This window comes from Chaetodon auriga, chromosome 10 (assembly GCF_051107435.1).
Source record: "Chaetodon auriga isolate fChaAug3 chromosome 10, fChaAug3.hap1, whole genome shotgun sequence".
Lineage (NCBI taxonomy): Eukaryota > Metazoa > Chordata > Actinopteri > Chaetodontiformes > Chaetodontidae > Chaetodon > Chaetodon auriga.
Window position 1 is genome coordinate 20,037,713 of NC_135083.1, and position 18,608 is coordinate 20,056,320.

The 18,608-nt window shown below is 41.4% G+C and overlaps 1 protein-coding gene across 2 annotated transcripts in view; it reads left to right on the plus strand.

Moving 5' to 3' along the window:
• Window positions 1-18,608, plus strand: part of cfap74 (cilia and flagella associated protein 74) — a 52,616-nt gene that overhangs the window by 24,872 nt on the left and 9,136 nt on the right. Inside the window, exons 22-30 of one of the 2 annotated variants that reach the window (XM_076741229.1) lie at window positions 3,329-3,457; window positions 6,932-6,973; window positions 9,882-9,969; window positions 13,912-14,085; window positions 15,591-15,724; window positions 15,921-16,197; window positions 17,007-17,141; window positions 17,340-17,473; window positions 18,394-18,528. In XM_076741229.1, coding sequence (XP_076597344.1) covers window positions 3,329-3,457; window positions 6,932-6,973; window positions 9,882-9,969; window positions 13,912-14,085; window positions 15,591-15,724; window positions 15,921-16,197; window positions 17,007-17,141; window positions 17,340-17,473; window positions 18,394-18,528 — 1,248 coding nt within the window. The remainder of the gene's footprint in view (window positions 1-3,328; window positions 3,458-6,931; window positions 6,974-9,881; window positions 9,970-13,911; window positions 14,086-15,590; window positions 15,725-15,920; window positions 16,198-17,006; window positions 17,142-17,339; window positions 17,474-18,393; window positions 18,529-18,608) is intronic. The other variant, XM_076741230.1, reaches the window with a different exon arrangement.

Sequence of the window (18,608 nt, forward strand, 5' to 3'; positions counted from 1 at the left end):
CATTATGATGCACACACAAGGTTAACAATGCACCGGGGGCAGTAACATTGCAGGCGTGCGGTCAACCACCTAGGCAGTCATTGTGTCACATCATGTGGGGGAGGGAGTGCGTGTGTGGGGGTGGGGGATTTGTGACAACTGCCATCTGGTGCGCTGGCACACCAGCACATGTGACAACATGACGATGACAGTGTCAGTGTGAACAGCAGTAAAAAAAAAAAAAAAAAAAAAGAAAATGTTAATGCTTGCAACAGCAAACCATGCAATATGTCACTCTGCCTCCAAGACAGTAATTTGAACACAAAATAGCTTGGCAGGCTTTTTGGGGAAACAATAAGAGAGCCGCTGCTTTCATCATACAATTTGTCACTTTTTCCTTTGAGTCGATGAGTAGATATCCCACAAGTCCTTAGTTTGTGACAGATTTTTTAAGAGACCAGCACAAAGCATAATTGAATATGTCTCTCTTGTCTATGAGCCAGTGATTTGAATATTACTCCTACTAATTGAAAGAATTTTTAAGAGGCTTTAAAATGTGCAGTGTTTGACTTTTGCTTGTGAGCCAATGATTGGAATATTCTGCAGACGGTTGGCAGAGCTTGTCTTTTTGGGAACAGTGTGTGTGTGTGTGTGTGTGTGTGTGTGTGTGTGTGTGTGTGTGTGTGTGTGTGTGTGTGTTTTAATTTCAAACCCTCCTCCACTGGCACCTGCTGAGGAGCTAAGCATTCCTGCCCAAACTCAGACCATAAAAAACACAACTAACTTGCCTGTTTTTCCTTTACAAAGCCTTCTGTCCTCGGTTTTTCTCTGTTCGCTGTATTTCTAATATGCCCACTGTACCTTCTCTCGCTCCAACCCGCGTCTTGTGTCGTTTGGCCTGAGGAATGTGTTGATGTTAGAGTTGATTCTATTTTGAAATATGTTCCATGGTATAAAGCAAACAGTGCTGCATTATGGGGACGGTTGCCTAGAACCCTTGCAGTGAAGCCTTGATATCCCACAAGGCTTTGGAGTACATGTGGAGTAGGCAAGCGCAGCCACCTGGCTCTTTCAAGAAAGGGCAGAGGCACTGCTGTAGCCGTGGGCACTCAGAGTGCAGGCACTCAGATATTCAGCTCTACATGTAGACCCAGCATAAGCTATTTCTCTGCAACATGACCTGACCCAATTACCGCTAAACCTCAATAATTATTATAAGTGTCATTTCAGTGTTGCTCATTGGATCATTTGCCTTCATTCTTCATTGACAGAAGGCATGGGGAGAGAAAGGGATGTGAAGTGCATAGTCTATGTAAATAGTTTTATAAATAAACTAATAATACATTTTAAGAGTAAAGATTAAAATGCACAATATAGTAAAAATAATGCTGATAATGTAGTCTAAAATAGACTGGGAGTGTAATAGTGGTGTGGAAGTCAGTTATACCAGAGGCATCTGCATGAGTGAGAGATGTGTGAATGCTGTAGGCTGAAAAAACTCAGTTACTGTCATATCCATGTCTTTCTCATAGCCTTCAGTTTCTTTTAAAAACTAGACTACATGGCCAAAATAATGTTGACACCCAAGATTTCTAAATGTGTAATTGTTGAACATCCCATTTCAAAACCATGAGCCCTGATCTGCTGCCAGCCCACAGTCTTCTGGGAGGGCCTTCCACAAGATTTTGGAACCTGATCACAGTTATTTTCTCCCCATTCAGCCATAAGAGCATTAGCATGGTCAGCCACTAAGGTTGGGCGATAAGGCCTGGCTCGCAGTCAGTATCCCAGTTCATCCTCAAGGCGTTACTGGATGGAGTTGAGGTCAGGGCTCTGTGCCGACTCAAGAAATCCTCCAAATTAAATGACAGAATACATTGCTTGTCCATGCCTCTGAGAGCGACACAGAGAAGAGTTTTATGATGCAACAACATGGTTATGGTTTGGTGAGGTAGAGACACAAAAAGGGCTTGATTGGGTTTAGGGAAGCGTCATGATTTGGGTTCAAATGACTACATTATTGATGTTAGGGGACCATTGTTGTCATGGTTACAGTAATAAACATGCGCTAAAGGTTATGGAACAATCGTGGCCATGATTAAAAAAAACATAAAATGTCTATCGTGTGTCGATGAAGTGAAAGTTGCACAATCAGCATCACAATGTTCTTTACCCCAAGAAAGCAAATCATCTGATTTGCTGTAAACTCGCCCTTAATTCATCAGACAGTGCCTCCTGAGTAAACTGGTCACAGACAGCCAGTCAAAAAGACGGGATCAGCTAAATGCCCCTGTTAATTAAAATGCCTAATTACCCTAAATGATTATGTATCCATGAATATTCCTCTGAGAGTGATTTGAAGGTTATCATTTGGCCGGAATGAAGATAGCGGCTTAATATCCCCCAAGTGTCCCTGAGAGAGTCCTTGCCTCGGGGAAACAACCATCTGGTTGACCTCGCTGTTCAAAGTGGGTCACTTCATTTGAGAGGGGAATGGAAAAATGGAGGGTCCTATTTGGCCACAGCTTACTCATCGCCCATCTTTTTTATCTTTGAGGATGAAAGCAGACATAAGAAAATATTATCACTCTATGCGCATCTCACATCCAGCAACCAGAGGGCTTTTTCAGCATGTTTGTGCTGTCACTGTTTCATGAAGGTGTGTGAGTGTGGGCTGTGGTTGGATGTGTTGGAGAATTCCCAAGGTGAAGAGCCATTTATATCACAGGCCTCAGCTATAACTGAGACCTGTAGCCACAGGCACAACCATCTGTTGGGGCTCCTGGAAATTGGGTCACCTAGAAGATGTGGACCTGGGGTACATCACCCCATACAAGGCAATTTCTGTAGGCGTCAATCAAACGAAAGTCTTTCCTCTGTCCATGCCCTCTGATCCACTGGGCATAACACCTTGAATATAATTTTTTTTGCTGTTGCCATCATATGAAATTAATATGTTTACCTAATTTGTACCATGCCGCACTTTTTCCATGTGCAGATATAAGAGGAATAAATTATTCATAAAATGATGCTGGAGTTTTGCAAAATTATCCAATATAAGTAGCAATAGGGTTGGATTAATCAAACGGTGTGTGTTGTTTTCACCTAACTGCAGAAAGCTCTTGATTATTAACATCACTGTTTTAAGTGATCAAGCACACATCATTTTAATTCTATTTAAATTAAACAGAAATTTGGTAATCCACCCCAGACCGTGTGGAATTACGTCTAGTTTATTGCCTGTATTATTGCTTGTGCGCTACTGCCTGTGCATTATTTTTCAAAACAGTATAGAATGCACTCGGTGTGTCAGTATTATGCTAATGACACCATATCTTTTGCATGTCAGGGCCAGCACAGCATTGAAGCTGACCTTTGAGGTGTGCCCAGAAATGAGGAAACACATGGAGATCCTACCAAAGACGGGCTTCATCCAGGCTCAGTCAAACTTTAGCGCCCAACTCAAGTTCCTGCCGAGGTAAGGAAGGACACACAGAGGATGCAATGATAATGGAATCACTGGAGCATTCATAATCTTATTTCAGACAGTAAGCTTGTTAAGATTCTATCAACCTTCTATGAAAGTGCAAACTGCTTCACTCCAAAGGAGACTTGTCATATGTACTGAGCTGGGCTTGTAGCTGTGTCCCATCCCAGCCTCTGCTTCTTCAACAAGGTAGAAACCAAGACTTTTCCTGCTGAGCAAGAACTACTATAGATTCTATACACTGCACACCGTGAAATCTGGTTTAAAGCCTCTTGGAAGTACATGAAGGTGGTATTAATACACATTAAGCTAATCTACCACAACATCAGCTTTAAAGGACAGTTCTGGTTAATTGTTATCGGGGTCATCTTTTAGATGTTTTTGCCATTGTTTCTATCAGTGATAACAACATTCTACTCGAGCAGTTAATTGTTGTCATCTGGCAACGCTGCAGCATTACTAAAAAGTAGCCAGATGGGGCAAGAGAGTAGGTAGCCTACTTTATTCAGAACACAGCAGAAGGTGGGTAGCAGGAGCAGTCGCCACATCAGCTAAAGAGGTAACTTGCTAGCTAGCCACAAAATGCATAAAGCTGCACCCGTCTCACACTGAATATCTAATTTTGATAAAAGGCGAGTATCAGCTGGGTAGATCCGGTTTAAAATATGTTCAAATCCAGATTGCTTCTCTTTTTGTTGAGAAGCAAGCTGTGGAGTTTTACAGAGGTACAAATTGCAACAATCTATAGCCAGTCAACACCCAGCACGTATGAATGAGATGCTTCCACATACCTGCACTCTGAGCGCAATGATAATGGTTTGTAATGACTTTGAAGGGTGCGCTAATTCTCTCCACAACAATACAGGCTCTATATTTAGATGGAGAAGCAGGAGTTGAACTGCAGTTTGAATGCCAGGAGAGCGGACAGGGGACCCCCAGGGCAAATATGAGAGGCGTGCAGTATGCAAAAACTCAGCATGGGCACTAGTATTCTTCTGCCCACCCTCCTTTTTCCCTTCACAGTCCAACAGCTTTGTATATTGATGGCTGAGGGGATATTGATGGTAAAAAATAGCAGGCGGACATTTTCTTCACACATGACAAAAGTTTGGGGCATGCATCGGCCATCACGCAGCCATGGGGCAGGAGAGGAAAGTGGGAAAATGTTAGTAATCTGCCTGAGTGAATCAGCAGAGGTTTTAATGCGAGGATTAGAGTACAGCATTAATCGTGCTGCTGCTGAGATGGTGCAGCATTCACAAGCACTAACACAGCTACAGCCGCCACCCCCTCCCTACTCCCTCTGTATCACACTTTTTCTCTCGGTCTCTCTCTTTCGCTTCTGTGCTGTCTTCTCCCACTCTCTCACACATACTTCTATTTTTCTTGGCCTCTCACCTCTGTGCTTAACTATACTTCTCTCTCTTTGGTTCTCTCAATCTCTGCAGTCCTCCATCTCTGTGCTCCTTCACTTCCCCTCTAACTCTACATCTATTCTGCCTCTCTCTGTTATACTCAAACTCCTCTCATCCCTCTATGCATCCACCATCCACCACTGCTTCTATGCTGGCCCTGATTCTGCTTACATAACCTTAGACACCAGACCAAGCTCCCTGTGCACTCATTGACAACACTGTTGTTCTTAAAGGATGACTCCAGTTTATTACAACTTGGATGTCATTTTGTAGTTTTGATTGTAGGTGATAACGACATTGCTAGAAAATAAATGAGACAGCCCGATGAGCTGAATTTGCATTCCATTTCACTTAATTTTGTCTGACACTGTGTTTGTATTAGCTGATTTTAGTTTGGGAGGGGTTGTATCTGTCTAACCCACTTTAGCAGTTGCTTGAAGCAGTTACTTTGGTGCTTTTCTACAACCCAGATTCCAGTAAAGTTGAGACGATGTGTAAAACAAAAGTAAAACAGAATGTGATATACTCAACTGAAAACAGTACAACAGCAATATATTAATGTTTGACCTCATCAGCTTCATTGATTTTTGGAAATATCTGCTTATCTTGAATTTGATGCAGCAACACGTTTCAAACAAGTTGGGACAGGAGCAGCTAAAGACTGGAAAAGATGTGGAACGCTCCAAAAACACCTGTTTGGAACATTCCACAGATAAAAAGGTTGATTGGTAACAGGTGATAGTATCATGATTGGCTATGAAAGGGGCATCCTGGAAAAGGCTCGTTCACAAGCAAGGGTGGAGCGAGGTTCACCACTTTCTGAACACATGATTGTTTGCCACAGTTGAATTTTTTGCAAATCTCCACCTTAGCTAGGGTTTCTGAAGTAATGACTCAGTGTCCCTTTGAACATCTTCATGACTCTCTTGATGTAAGAGGCCATACAAACCATGATGTTTCTTAAGAAACTTAGTCCACCTTCTAATTTTTGACCTCATGATATTGCAGGGTTTCAGTCTCATTTACTAAACTGCAAATGAAATCATTTTGATGATGATTGATGATTCGTCTTGTGGCATTATCAACCTAACAACAATGTATTTTACCCATGGGTCTTGCCCCATTGGATTTGTTATCACTCATTTGACTTTAACATCTGTCTTCCTGTAAGATTAATTAGTTTCTGATTATCTTCGAAAAACCCAAACCAGCATCTATCTTGACAGAATGTTCGGAATCTTGAAAGACTCTTTTAAACATTTTGGGGAAACAATATTCCAGCAGCTGCACAGTAAACATTATTAATAAGTAATTGATGTAGACAAATATAACTGAGGATAAAACTTTTGAATTTTGGTGCACATCCTATAAATCATGCAAAGAAATACTAGCCATTTCAGTCGACCATCTTTGTTTGGATTAGGGAATGGAGTTGCAAGTTGGGAAATAGCTTAAGAATGGCTTTTGTGCAAGGGATGGAATATTTAATCATCCAGATGGTTAGAAGAGCCTTTGGGGATTCTGGAAGTGTTGGTGAACAACCGTCTGGGTTCTAATGAGGGATTTAGTTTTCAGAAAAATGAATGCTTTGATCAAATGTAATGATAATAAGGAGAGGCACAAGCTGGGGCCAGGTGACTTCAGTGTTATCAAAGCCAACAAAAATAATGGTCAAAGCTTCAGAAACAATGCTGGAATTATCCTTTAAGATGCCCCAAGGCCCCAAACAGAGTCCTCCACCCACACAGGAAATCATACAGGGACTGGAAAATAAATATGTTTCCAGCATGTCAGCTCGATGTATGTCTCATCTCTGTCGTGCTTGATCTTGCCTTCAAATCTGTTGCTCTTTGGTAGGTTTGCTTTTGTTTTCTGCAGTGCTGGTGTGTCATTTAAAGCGGCACTGCCAAGTCTTCCAAGACAGAGCCTGTGATTGGATTTCCAAATCCTCATTAGCAGCACTGCTTTCAGTCACTGTCTCATCCACACACACTCATACACTGTTAAATCTGGATACTGAAATGACTCATAGTTTTCCTTCTTTACACAGGTGTTTGCTTCTTGCCTCTCCTCCTCGGGCTTTTGGGAGAGGGTGAGCACATTCTTGCTTCCTGCTCTGAAGGATTGTGCTCAACCTGCCCACATCCTTCGCCATCTTTCCTTGGCTTCATCCTTCTCTGCCCGTCTTCCTCCATGTTTATTTGTCACCATGCAACCCACATGTTTCTCTCACACATCCGGGCCATTGTTCCATACACTACATAATCATACAAAATCAAAGCGGGTGGTACAAGTGTTTTTGATCCTGTTCAGGAGGAATGCTGCTCATTTGTGTCAAATGGACACCGACAGCCTAATGATCCAAGGAAACTGCTATTTCACTGAACTTCATGCATTTGGCCTGATGGTGCTTGCTTGGAGCAGTTAACATTTTTCACGATAATCAAAGAAATATGTCAATTTATTGCATTTATAGCATTGATATTTCTGTAGGTCAACTTACAACAGTTGTGTTGGGCTCATTCATACTTGTTACTGTTGTTGTGGCCTTTTTTTGTTGCCCTTGTTCATGGCTGTAGCTGCATATCTAGGTTCTGTATGTAGAAAGATCACACCCCCATTCATAATCCTGCCTATGGATTGGTCCATTGGTTCTCCAAAGGGAGAAACAGCAGTCAAACCAGACTCATTTAAACCACTGCAAATCGGAGGTGTTTTACATCACCACGTTTGTGGTTTGGGTTCAAACTGTAACTGACATGATAGTGGACTGAAATGAGGTGTCCAACATAGCCATGTGACCTGGCTTACTTGGATCTGAAATTTTGCCTTTAGAACTGATGGAATTTTACCCAGAGAGGAGAGATAGACGTGTTTTAGTTCATCTTCCAGGGTCAAGTAAAACATTCTGCATGTAGCCAATGTCAACCAAACACATTTTGAACAGACCGACAGAAAATTTAAACCTGGTAACAAGATCATTAGAACGTGATGGCTGGAATGAACGATTTGGAGCGTAATCTCTGAAGAGCGAGGCAATGTGTCCCGCCCAGCAGTTCCGGCTGATAAAAGGGAGATTACAAGGATGATTTACTACAGATTACACCAAACAGCTCTACCAGGACCTTCACTGCTAGTTCACCGCCCACACCAGTATCAGTAACTTTAATGATACCATGAGTTGCAAGGAAACGAACAAACAAAAGCACCTGTTTGGTCAAAATGATTTTTAAGATTTCTTTCACCATCATTTACCATATTTTTTTGTCCATCCATTTCCCCATCGTGAGAAATCCCTAAGCCTCTTAATCCGTTTTGTAATCCTTTTCATAATCACTTTTTTAAATGGTGAAATGAAATCCAAGCAGGAGTCCAGATTGAAGAGGAATATATATATATATATATTTCAGATGTGTCATATTTGCTTCCATCATGTAAAAGGAAGCACTCAGGAGCAGCCTCTCTCCTAAAATCATAAGCTCTTAAAGTTTTCTGATCTATATGTCTTTTTAGTTTCCGCTGTGCTTTTGTGGATTATAGGTGGTCCTCGGGATGATCACTTCTTTGACTTTCCAGGTTTTTTAGGTTTGGTCATGTAGATAAAGTAGATGATGTTTGCCCCGTTATTTCAGTAGTTCTAGATTAAACCCTTTGGAGCTATGCACTGTGGCTCTCTCAGCAGTACCACAAAGTCAGAGCAACTATTTCAGTTTTACTGTGTCCTCTACTAATCTCAGAAGTATCATTAAAGACTATGGAGGAGAATTACTTTTGGACGAGGCTGTGGATAATCTGGCTGCACAGAAGAAAAGCACACAAGTAAATCTGTGCAGGACACTGACAAATCTGAAACCCCATCCATTCGCAAAATTCTCCCGAGCATATGGACCTGGCGACGTCCCACCATGCTTTTCCACTCTGCCCTGCCAAGCTAATTCAAGAGTGTCTCTCCAGCAGCGATTCTATTTGCAGGCAGAACAAGAATGCTTCCTTAAATACACCCTCTGCGCTCATTGGTCAAGCTATGGAGGAAAGAAAATGGCTTTTTTTTTCTTTACTCCCCTTTGTAAATGCAGAGATTTCATTTTGATGTATGAGGAAGTGACCTTTTTAGCTTTGAGTCATGAAGAGTGTTGCAGTATGTTTACAGCAGTTGCGTGCAGCAGCAAGGCCTGGGAAATATGACACACAAACCTGTCCTCGAACCTGAAGCTGACAGATCTGTTGAAGGCGAAGCTTGGTTTTAGCACTTTGAGAAAAAAAAAAAAGAGAAACACGCTGACATCTGGAGAGCCGTAAAACCACTGACATTTACAGCATTAGCTCTCAAGCCTTCAACCAGCATTAAGAGCATAAAGAGGGAAATACAGAGGAGACAGTTGATAGGGGAGAAACAGAGGCGGGAAAAGCAAGGAATAAAGGGAAAAAAACGTTGGGAGAAGGAGAGTGAAAGTGAGAGGAGGGGGCTGGATCGGAGCCACAGACTATATATATATATATATATATATATATATGTATATATGTATATATATATATATATATATGTATATATATATATATATATATATATATATATAGTGAAGGGCTGGAGTTTTACATAAGCCTGTGGATGACTACTGGGCCTCTTTGAATCATACTTACGTCTCCCATCACCATGGCTACAACCTACAGTAGTGTGGAGGCGCGCTCTACATCTCTCTCTTGCTTTCCCTGGCGAGCCGATCCTACAGTCGTGGGTTAAAGCAAAGTAATGGGTCTTCTGGGTCTGAATCTTTATCTTTCTTTGAAAAGTTCAACCGTGGCCCGTGGCTTTTGACTGTTGGCATTAGATGTGCAGAAAAAAAAAAATTAGCAACTTTTAAAATTACTGTTGTAAATGTATGTTTATTGTCAACCCCTAGTTGGTGCTCTTCTCTTCTCATGGTGTGAAAATGAAACCTTTTCATGCCACATAACAGTGTGTGTCCTCACACTGTTCCTGCTTTTTTGCTCTCTCGTAGATGCTCCTTATCCAAAGATGCCCAGAAGTTTTTTGACAGAGATACAGGAGTACTGGAAGTTCCAATGACAGTGCAAGTCGCAGGCCAGGTTTGCATAATATTATACACTACATACATCCAGTCTATTTTACAGTAATCCTCCCTGGAATCCTGAAAAAAGTGTACTTATTGTGCAATACAAGGCTTGTGTCCTACTTTGTCCCCAACAGAAGCAGAGCTGCTGAAGGTTGTAACCTATTTTGCTGATAACAAGCTAAAATTATCTCCCACCCCCAAGGCCCAGTTACTCCATGGGCGCTAATAAGCCAAGCATAAAGGTTATCCCCTATTGTTTAAGTGAAAATTTCTCCAGAAGCTCAAAATGGGAAGACAGAAATGTCTGTGTCCTCTTCTTATTCCACGGAGTACAATTTATGTGCTAAAATAGATTTTATTCATGTGTTTATTTATTGGTTGTATTTTTTTTATTACATTTCATGCCTTTCAACATGAGGTTATGCTCACAATCGCGGAGTGAATAAAGAAAACAGTTTCACTGTGCCCTGGTATATGACAGAAAATGGCCTTGAAATTCTCCAGGTTTAATCATCAGTACAAAAGATGAGCAACCGTGTTCTGAAAGATCCGGTTCTTTGATAAATTACTAAAGGTTCAAGTCTTTGACAGTTCCCATGGTGCATTTTGTTAAGGAACAATTCTGTAACCTGCACTTCTAATTGCCAGTGGAAGCTGACAATGACCTTAATGGCTAACATTTAAAATTACCAGCAGAATGTGAAGTTTTACAGTTCTGACATTATGACATGTATGTATTGCGTTGCAGAGGTATCTACTGAGGCCTGGCCTGTCCTGTCTCATCGCTCACCACTTTGTACCTTAAGAGGCAATAGTCCGTATAGCTCAGACGAGGCTGCTGAACCTGGTTCTGCTGCCCATGGTGTAAACACCAACAATCGCCCGGTGTTGCGAGCTCTCAGTCGGCACAGACTCCAGTCAGGACCACTAGTTGCATAGCTAACTGAGCTAACGAGCTGACGGCAGCTTGTAGCTACAGCCATAGATACATACAGCCGAGAGTATTGTGAGCAGCAGTTAGCAGTTACTCTGGTGGGATATATAAGTTGCAGTTTGTAAACACATCATTCAAATTTGGCACCTCTTCCCTGGCTCAACAGCTCCCCTCAGTGCTTACAGTCTGGCACCTGGTTGCTATGTTTTTCTACAGTCCACCTCTTGCACCCTGCATGCTGTTATTGGCTGGAGGATACACACCCACTGCCCGAGTGGTAGACACCCAGAAACATCCCAAACACAGGAAAAAAAGAAAATACAGGCAGAGGGCAGGGTCACTGCAGATATATACACCGCTCACTCACTTCAATGGGTCATGAGTGAGGGTTGAGAGAGATTCATTTTTTATGAGTGTAAACATTGTTTTTTGGAAAAATCCTTCCCAGTCTGCCTTTAAATTAATTCACTTTTAGATTTTGAGTCAGTTCAGGGCAAATTTCACAACTATGGTGCAGTGTTTTACTCCAACAGTTGAAGCTCATAGATATTGTATTATTTCGAGCCATTCACCATTGCATGAATTTTCTGGTGGATGATGGAACATTGCTATAGCTTTTTGTTGTGGCCATCAATTTTAATCACTTCATCTTTGTTTTCAAGAAGTCAAGTTTTTGTCCGTTTGGTGTGGTGGATGGTTCTCAATTCTACTATACCCATGAGCTTCTGAGATATCCTGTATGTAGGGAGAAGCCAGCCAGAGTTGCATATCAGAGATACAACAAATTCAGAACGCTTCATTTTTGCATTTGGGAACACTTTGGAAAACACTGAAATTGACCCAGAATCTGAAAAGGAGCTGATTTAAGCAGCAGCTTGTGTAATCAATTTTCTAACAAGCTTTTGCTTTTTCGCCGCTGTTTAGCAGCACACATAACAGAATTTGACATTTTTTTTGTTACCTTCAAACGTGGCCTTTTCTATGGCTGAATAATATTTGATCAAAGCTTTCCATGTCTGCTAAGTTTGCGTTTCTATTGATGTATGTTTTTTCTCCAGTGTTTTAAATGAGTTTTCTTAAAAGCAAATGAGGAAAGCATAATCTGCCATCAAAAAGAATATCTTATATTTTCAGCACTCTGAACACAGCTCGGGTGAGATAAGAATTATAGATGTTCATTCTGGAATCCAATGTATGGACTTAGTTTGTACAAAAAACCCTTCATGGCCAACATTATTTTGATACAATATTACCTGCCCCTTCCAGTTCCCAATATAATGATATTACAGTAGTACAGTAACACTTTATCATATGATTTCTTTTACCATTCTTCTCAAGAGGTAAAAATCTAAATTTCCTCTTCTCATGGTCCAACTTTCATTTTGAAATATGTAAACAATCATTTCAGAAGCCCTTAAAGTGGAAAAGAAAGTGCTTACAGCAACTAAATTCCTTCAGTTCATCAGCAGCAGCCTTTATTAAAAAACACAGAGCAGCTGCTCAGACATGCGTGTTGCATTGGTGCCAGTCCTCTTTCTCAGTAAATCTAAATCTAGCTGGTCTTCTTGCCAAATTGTCACCTTCCTCTCCCTTCCCATCCAGCCCCAATTCCCTGTCTCTACCAGGACAAGGAGGGGGGAGCAGAGCTCTGACGAGGAGCCAAAGATTGGGCCAGGATGCTCCTGTGGAGCACCAAAGCTGTTGCCCCCAGCCCCAGGCTCTGAGCTCCTGGCATTAAACCAAACATGCACATGCGTGCGCACACACACACACACACACACGCACGCACGCACGCACACACACACACACACACACACACACACACACACACACACACACACACACACACACTGTTGTATGGTCACCAGACGTCACAACAGCCAGGAACGCAATCGTGCAGAGACCAATAAACAAGGTCATCTGCTGAGCACTGACATGAGTCAAGAAGACATGATCTTAGAGAAAAAAGCACCACTCACAAGATTACAAGATTACAGGATTACTTTGCTTTCAAATCTAGCACAATGCAGACATAATGCACCTAAAGCAGTGTTAAAGGATAAGACTCATGATAATTGTTACTACTACACTTTTTATTATTGCCAATAAATCCCATAAAAAATCCCACCCACAAAAATTGTCTATGTATCCAACCATTGATGGATCTTACTCCTCTGTGACATAGGCCTTATAAAACTATGAGAAATATAACAATTAGCCACACCGCTGCACTGGCTGACATGCTCCTTCATTACCATTAACACAGCCACACAGTCAATCTCACATACACCGTCTGCTGTAGTAAATAACATATTGTTGCTTTTAGTCTTTTCATGGGACTTTTGACGAAAAGAAAACGAATAACACCAGCCTTGTTGATGTGCACAAACCAAAACCATAATAATTGAGGGGGGAGTGACAGTGTCGCTGATAAACAGCTTCCTGGGTTGGTGCTGAGATTTCAATTTCTAAAACTCACTTTGAGCCCCCCACACACTCACACACACACACACACACACACACACACACACACACACACACACACATCTTGCATCTCAGTGATGAAGGATGACTATATGCATAAAAGCATTGCTCCATTTCAGCTCCGAGGACTAAAATGGCCTTGCTTTAAACATTAATTCAATTGATTTGATACTTCAAGTGCATACTCATATTTGTGAAATCACAGACTTAAGAGGTCTTATTTTTTAAATAAAAGAAACATCAATCTGTGCTAGTCCCAGATTAGATTTAAAGAGATTTAAATAGCGAGACCAGTGCATAGCACTGGAAACATTTGTATTAAATAAATCAAAACCATCCTGATGCTTTACAGACATGGAAACATTGTTATGATATTAGGATGGAATAGAAAATCTAGGTCAGATGCAATGTTGTGACATTGAAAGGAAAAAAAGCAAACATGTATCAAGGAAACTGATTTTTCTTGATTGATGTTAATATAAACCTTCCAGTCAAAGGAAAAAGGTCTTTAAAGGGGCTCTGTGTTTGTGTGTTCAGGTGAAGCCTGTCCATTTCACAGTCCAAGCAGTGGTGACCTCCTCAGACCTGCAGTTCGACCGGACCGAGGTGGACTTTGGCCACTGTTCCATTTACCAGTCGGTGAGAAGCAGCGTTCACCTTACCAACCTGTCCCTGCTGCCTCAGGACTTTGGCTTCTTGGGTGTTCCAGAGGTACCGCAAGAGGAACAAGACCTTCTCTCATTTTAGACTGTAGTGCTGTGAATCACCTATATTAAATGTTACTGTATTTGTAAAGTACAGGTGCCTTGATCCCGATCCAAGCAGAAACTAACCCAGATACTATTAGTCATTGAAAGTGGTTTTGTCAGTGCTGCATTTCTGGATGATGTCATGTGTGTAGGAGCCTCGTATTTAGTCATTAAGACAGTACTTTAACTGTTGGAAATTCAGCTTCATCCCACCAGTGACAGGATTCCCATTTTTGAGATTTGCTCTTTTTGTTCAACCCTTGAATTTGTCGTCTTTAAGATTTCAGTCCTGGTTGATTTGGTACCTGTGGTTACCATGGTAACAGCAGAGCAACTGGTGTATGTGTTTACAGAGCAGCCATTTAAGTCATTCAGTAATAATTGGTGGTGTGCACGGCCAAAGTGTTTCCACACAACAGCAGGGCACAGGAAAGGTGCTCACCTTACTGGGAAGGTGGAGATGTGTAGCCTCTCACCTGCAGCTCTTCATCTTCAGCTCAGCGTGGCTGTTCCTCCTGTCTGTGAATGGTTAGGACTAAACGTGATGATAAATACATTGCGTTTCCTGTGGCAGCTTCTCAACAAAAGCCATCCTGTGTTTCGCCAGTTGAATGTTTTTAATGTGAAGCTGTTATCAATGAGATGAAATTATGCTGGATTACATCCATACATTGATTCCTGTGAATCCCCCCATGTTTGAGAAGGCAATCTGAATCACACGCGGGAATGACAGACTCTGCCCCTACGAGTAAAAACAGTCATCCTTATGCAGCCCAACCATTTTTAACTTTGTTGGTCTGGAATCTGATTCATCAACATGAATTAAAACACATCCTTTCACGCAGTATAATATATGTTTTACTGATAATATAACTTGGAATAATTAGCTCGTCCATTGTTGACTTTTGCAATCAGATGAATATTGTATTAGCGCATCTTTTGAATGGCCACTCAGGCAACTTACTTTACGTAATGTTTACTTTACTTTTACGTCATATTGTTATAAGCACATAATAAAACACCAGCACCAACACATTCTGACCAGTCACCATGACTAACAGTAAGATGAGAAGCTGATCCTGGTGCTGTGTGGGCAAAGAACTGATCGAATTAGCACTGCCATGCAAATAGGTGTTTGACAGTTTTTCTTCCATCTTTACCAGCCCCTCACGCTGTGCATTATATGACAAAACTGGTGAGAGGTTTTGTAAAATGGAGGCCCAAGCAACAGAAGAAAACTATGACACATTCCCACTTGCAGTGTAGACAGGTAGTTAAAAGACAAACTAACCGAGTTGGAGCACTTTTTTGCTGCTGAACCACATAAGTCAATGGAAAGATAATTACAGAAATGTTTCTCATAAATAGGGTAAATATTGAGGTTTGACTTTATGAAAAACTGAAGGATTACCACTGTAAATTGAAAATTAAAGCAATTTGTGTTGTTTGTATTCTGTCACACTACAGTTTATTGAGGTCCAGCCTAATGACGGTTTTGGCACTCTGCTTCCACAAGAGACCCTGGAGATTGATCTGATTTTCAGTGCCAACAAAGCCAAAGAGTACAGTTTCCAACTCAGCTGCAAATCTGGAATTAACAGGTTAACTTTTAGTCCTGCACTGTGTGGAAATGAGATGTCATGTATATGGACTAGTTGATTTGCTAAATATCCCAGATTTTAACGGTAGGATCTGGTTTGATCAGTGTCATCATGTCCAATATGATGGGAATAATTTTTTATAAATCCCATATGTATTAATATATGACTAAACGATGTCTTTGTACTTTGTCATCAGAGATTTCCCTCTTTCGTGCCGAGCAGTGGGTGTCCACCCTCCATTGGAACTCTCCCATTCTCTGGTACAGTTTGGGGCCACTGCAGTTGGTGACCGCTCCACAGCAATACTTTACCTGATCAACCATCAGACCAACCATAACCGGTCCAAACAACCAGTCCCTCCAGTGGTCAAGGACAGCATGGCTCCTGTAGCACCCAGGCTGTTCTCCTTCAGCCTACCCAAGGATTCGGACATCAGCATCACTCCCTCTGCGGGTGGCCTGCTGCCCGGAGAGGTGGAGTAGCACACCTCTCATTGTTTACACTGATATCAAAGGGGCACTCCTCCAGCTGTACTCATAAGTTATAACAGAAGCATAACCTTTAATTTTACTATGTGAGGAAACCAAACCTGACAATGTGCAACAAAGACGCAACGGATGTCAGAGGAACATTTTCCAGCCTCTGTTTAAATCAGGACAGTTGTAGAGAATTACAGTGAGCCAAACAGCCATAATAGCCTCTATTGGCCCACAGCAGATGCCTTTATAATGTAATGACACACTCTACTGGACAACTGATGGAAGTGAACAAGTACTTTTTATTTTGCAGCATCTATGCTGCAATATCAAATCGTACAGAACATAATACAAAAGACTGTGGACTTTAATATCAGTTCATTGTTGTGGGTTGTGACAGTTGAATGTGAAGTTGACAGTGGAGGACTTCCCTCCAGACTCTATTTATAGAAAAAATTAATCTGTTGTATTATTTTTTTTACAACTGTCTAAGAGAGGCCCAGTGGGAGAAATCCAATAAATAGTTTGCAATTGGAAAACAGAGGGATTATCATCCTCAGCGCACTTGAATGGGTCCACCATAGAGAAACCCCAGAAAAGAGACTGCCCAAAACTAATTTGAAGCTACACTTTGCACTATGAAGTGGAGCTTTAAATTAAAAATATCCAGTGATGAAGAACACTTGAATCTGAATTCCTTTTCAAAGTTTCCTGTAAATGTGTTTAATACAACGCACAGTAATAAGCAGTGTTACTGTTGGATCCTCTAAATCTGAGTAATTCCTGACATCTCTCCTCTGACTTAGAGATGTCTGGTCCAGGTGACATTCAGACCTAGACTGCTGGACCAGGAGATCAAAGAGGAGGCGCTGCGTCTCCTCCATCGAGCCAAGCTGCTCCGTGAGAGGGAGTTGAAGATGAACAGACACGGCGAACAGGAGGTACTACTATACACACACCTACTCCAGTCACCTGCTGGTGTGAGGGTCAGTCTATGCCAAATGGGTTTTAAATCTGCGCACGTCTTCACCAGCTTACTTCTTCACTTTGATAAATGTACCAGTGTTTATACAGAAAGTGCATTTGTCTAAATATAGTATGCTCCCATCAATCATGTCTGTGTGTTTGTGCCTTGTAAGACTAAAAAGGAGGTCACAGTGGAAACCAGTAAAGGAAAGAAGCCGTCTGTGATTCCAGAAAACAGCAAGGTGTCAGACGGCCCAAAAACAGAACAACTAACTGAATCACCAGATCCTTCCGACATACAGCCAGGGTAGGAAGTTTTCATTTCTACAACCCCGATTCCAAAAGAGTTGGCACGCAGTGTAAAACAAAAATAAAAACACAATGTAATTATTTGCAAATGAACTGTCTTTACCAACAGTGTTATGAAGTGTTCCTGAGCCCATGTAGTAATATCCTTTCTACAATCATGTGTTCACAAAGTGGTGAACCTCTCTCCATCCTTTATGTGAACGACTGAGCCTTTCCAGGATGCCCCTTTCATAGCCAATCATGATACTATGACCTGTTACCAATCAACCTGTTTACCTGTGGAATGTTCCAAACAGGTGTTTCTGGAGCATTCAGCATCTTTTCCAGTCTTTAGGTGCTCCTGTTCCAACTTGTTTGAAACATGTTGCTGCATCAAATTCAGAATAAGCAGATATTTACAAAAATCAATGAAGCTGATGAGCTCAAACATTAATATATTGTCTTTGTGCTGTTTTCAATAGAGTATATGTAAGAAGGTTCAGCAAATTAGCACATTCTGTTTCAATTATGTTTTACACAGTGTCCCAACATTTTTGGAATCTGGGTTGAACAATGATTTGATTTTTTCCTTGATACCATCAATCTTTTTGCTTGCTTTTTATCACTAATTACTTACATGTCACAGCAGAACTGAAATGTCAGTGAAGCAAATAATAAATAATAAATATTCTATAACCAAATATCAAAGAGTTGCACTGCAAAAAAGAGCAGCAACACTGAAAAAACCTCTTCCAGTGTGTGAGGGATTTCATCAGTATTCCCATTTCTTTTCATTTGCAGTGATCACACCATGCATACAGTAGTATGCATGGTGTGATCACTCACCTCAACAGAGATGGAAAACTTTGAGGAAAAGGGTTTCATTGTGCGAGTGTGTGAGGAGAGTTTGTTTAATAGTGCTTGGTGTTTTCCTTCAAGGTCAGAGCAGTATGAGAAGGCCAGAGCCTCTCTGCTGTACTCCTTCACCCAACGCTGCAGTGAGTACACCATTCCCTGCTTCGTGTCTGATGGAAACCCTCCAGAGGAAGACCAACAGGTGCAGCCAGCGTGGAGGTAACAGCTCTGTACAACACACTGCAGACCCTTTCGTGTCAGACTTTTGTCATGTTGCGTGCTTTTTCTGTGGGCCTTCA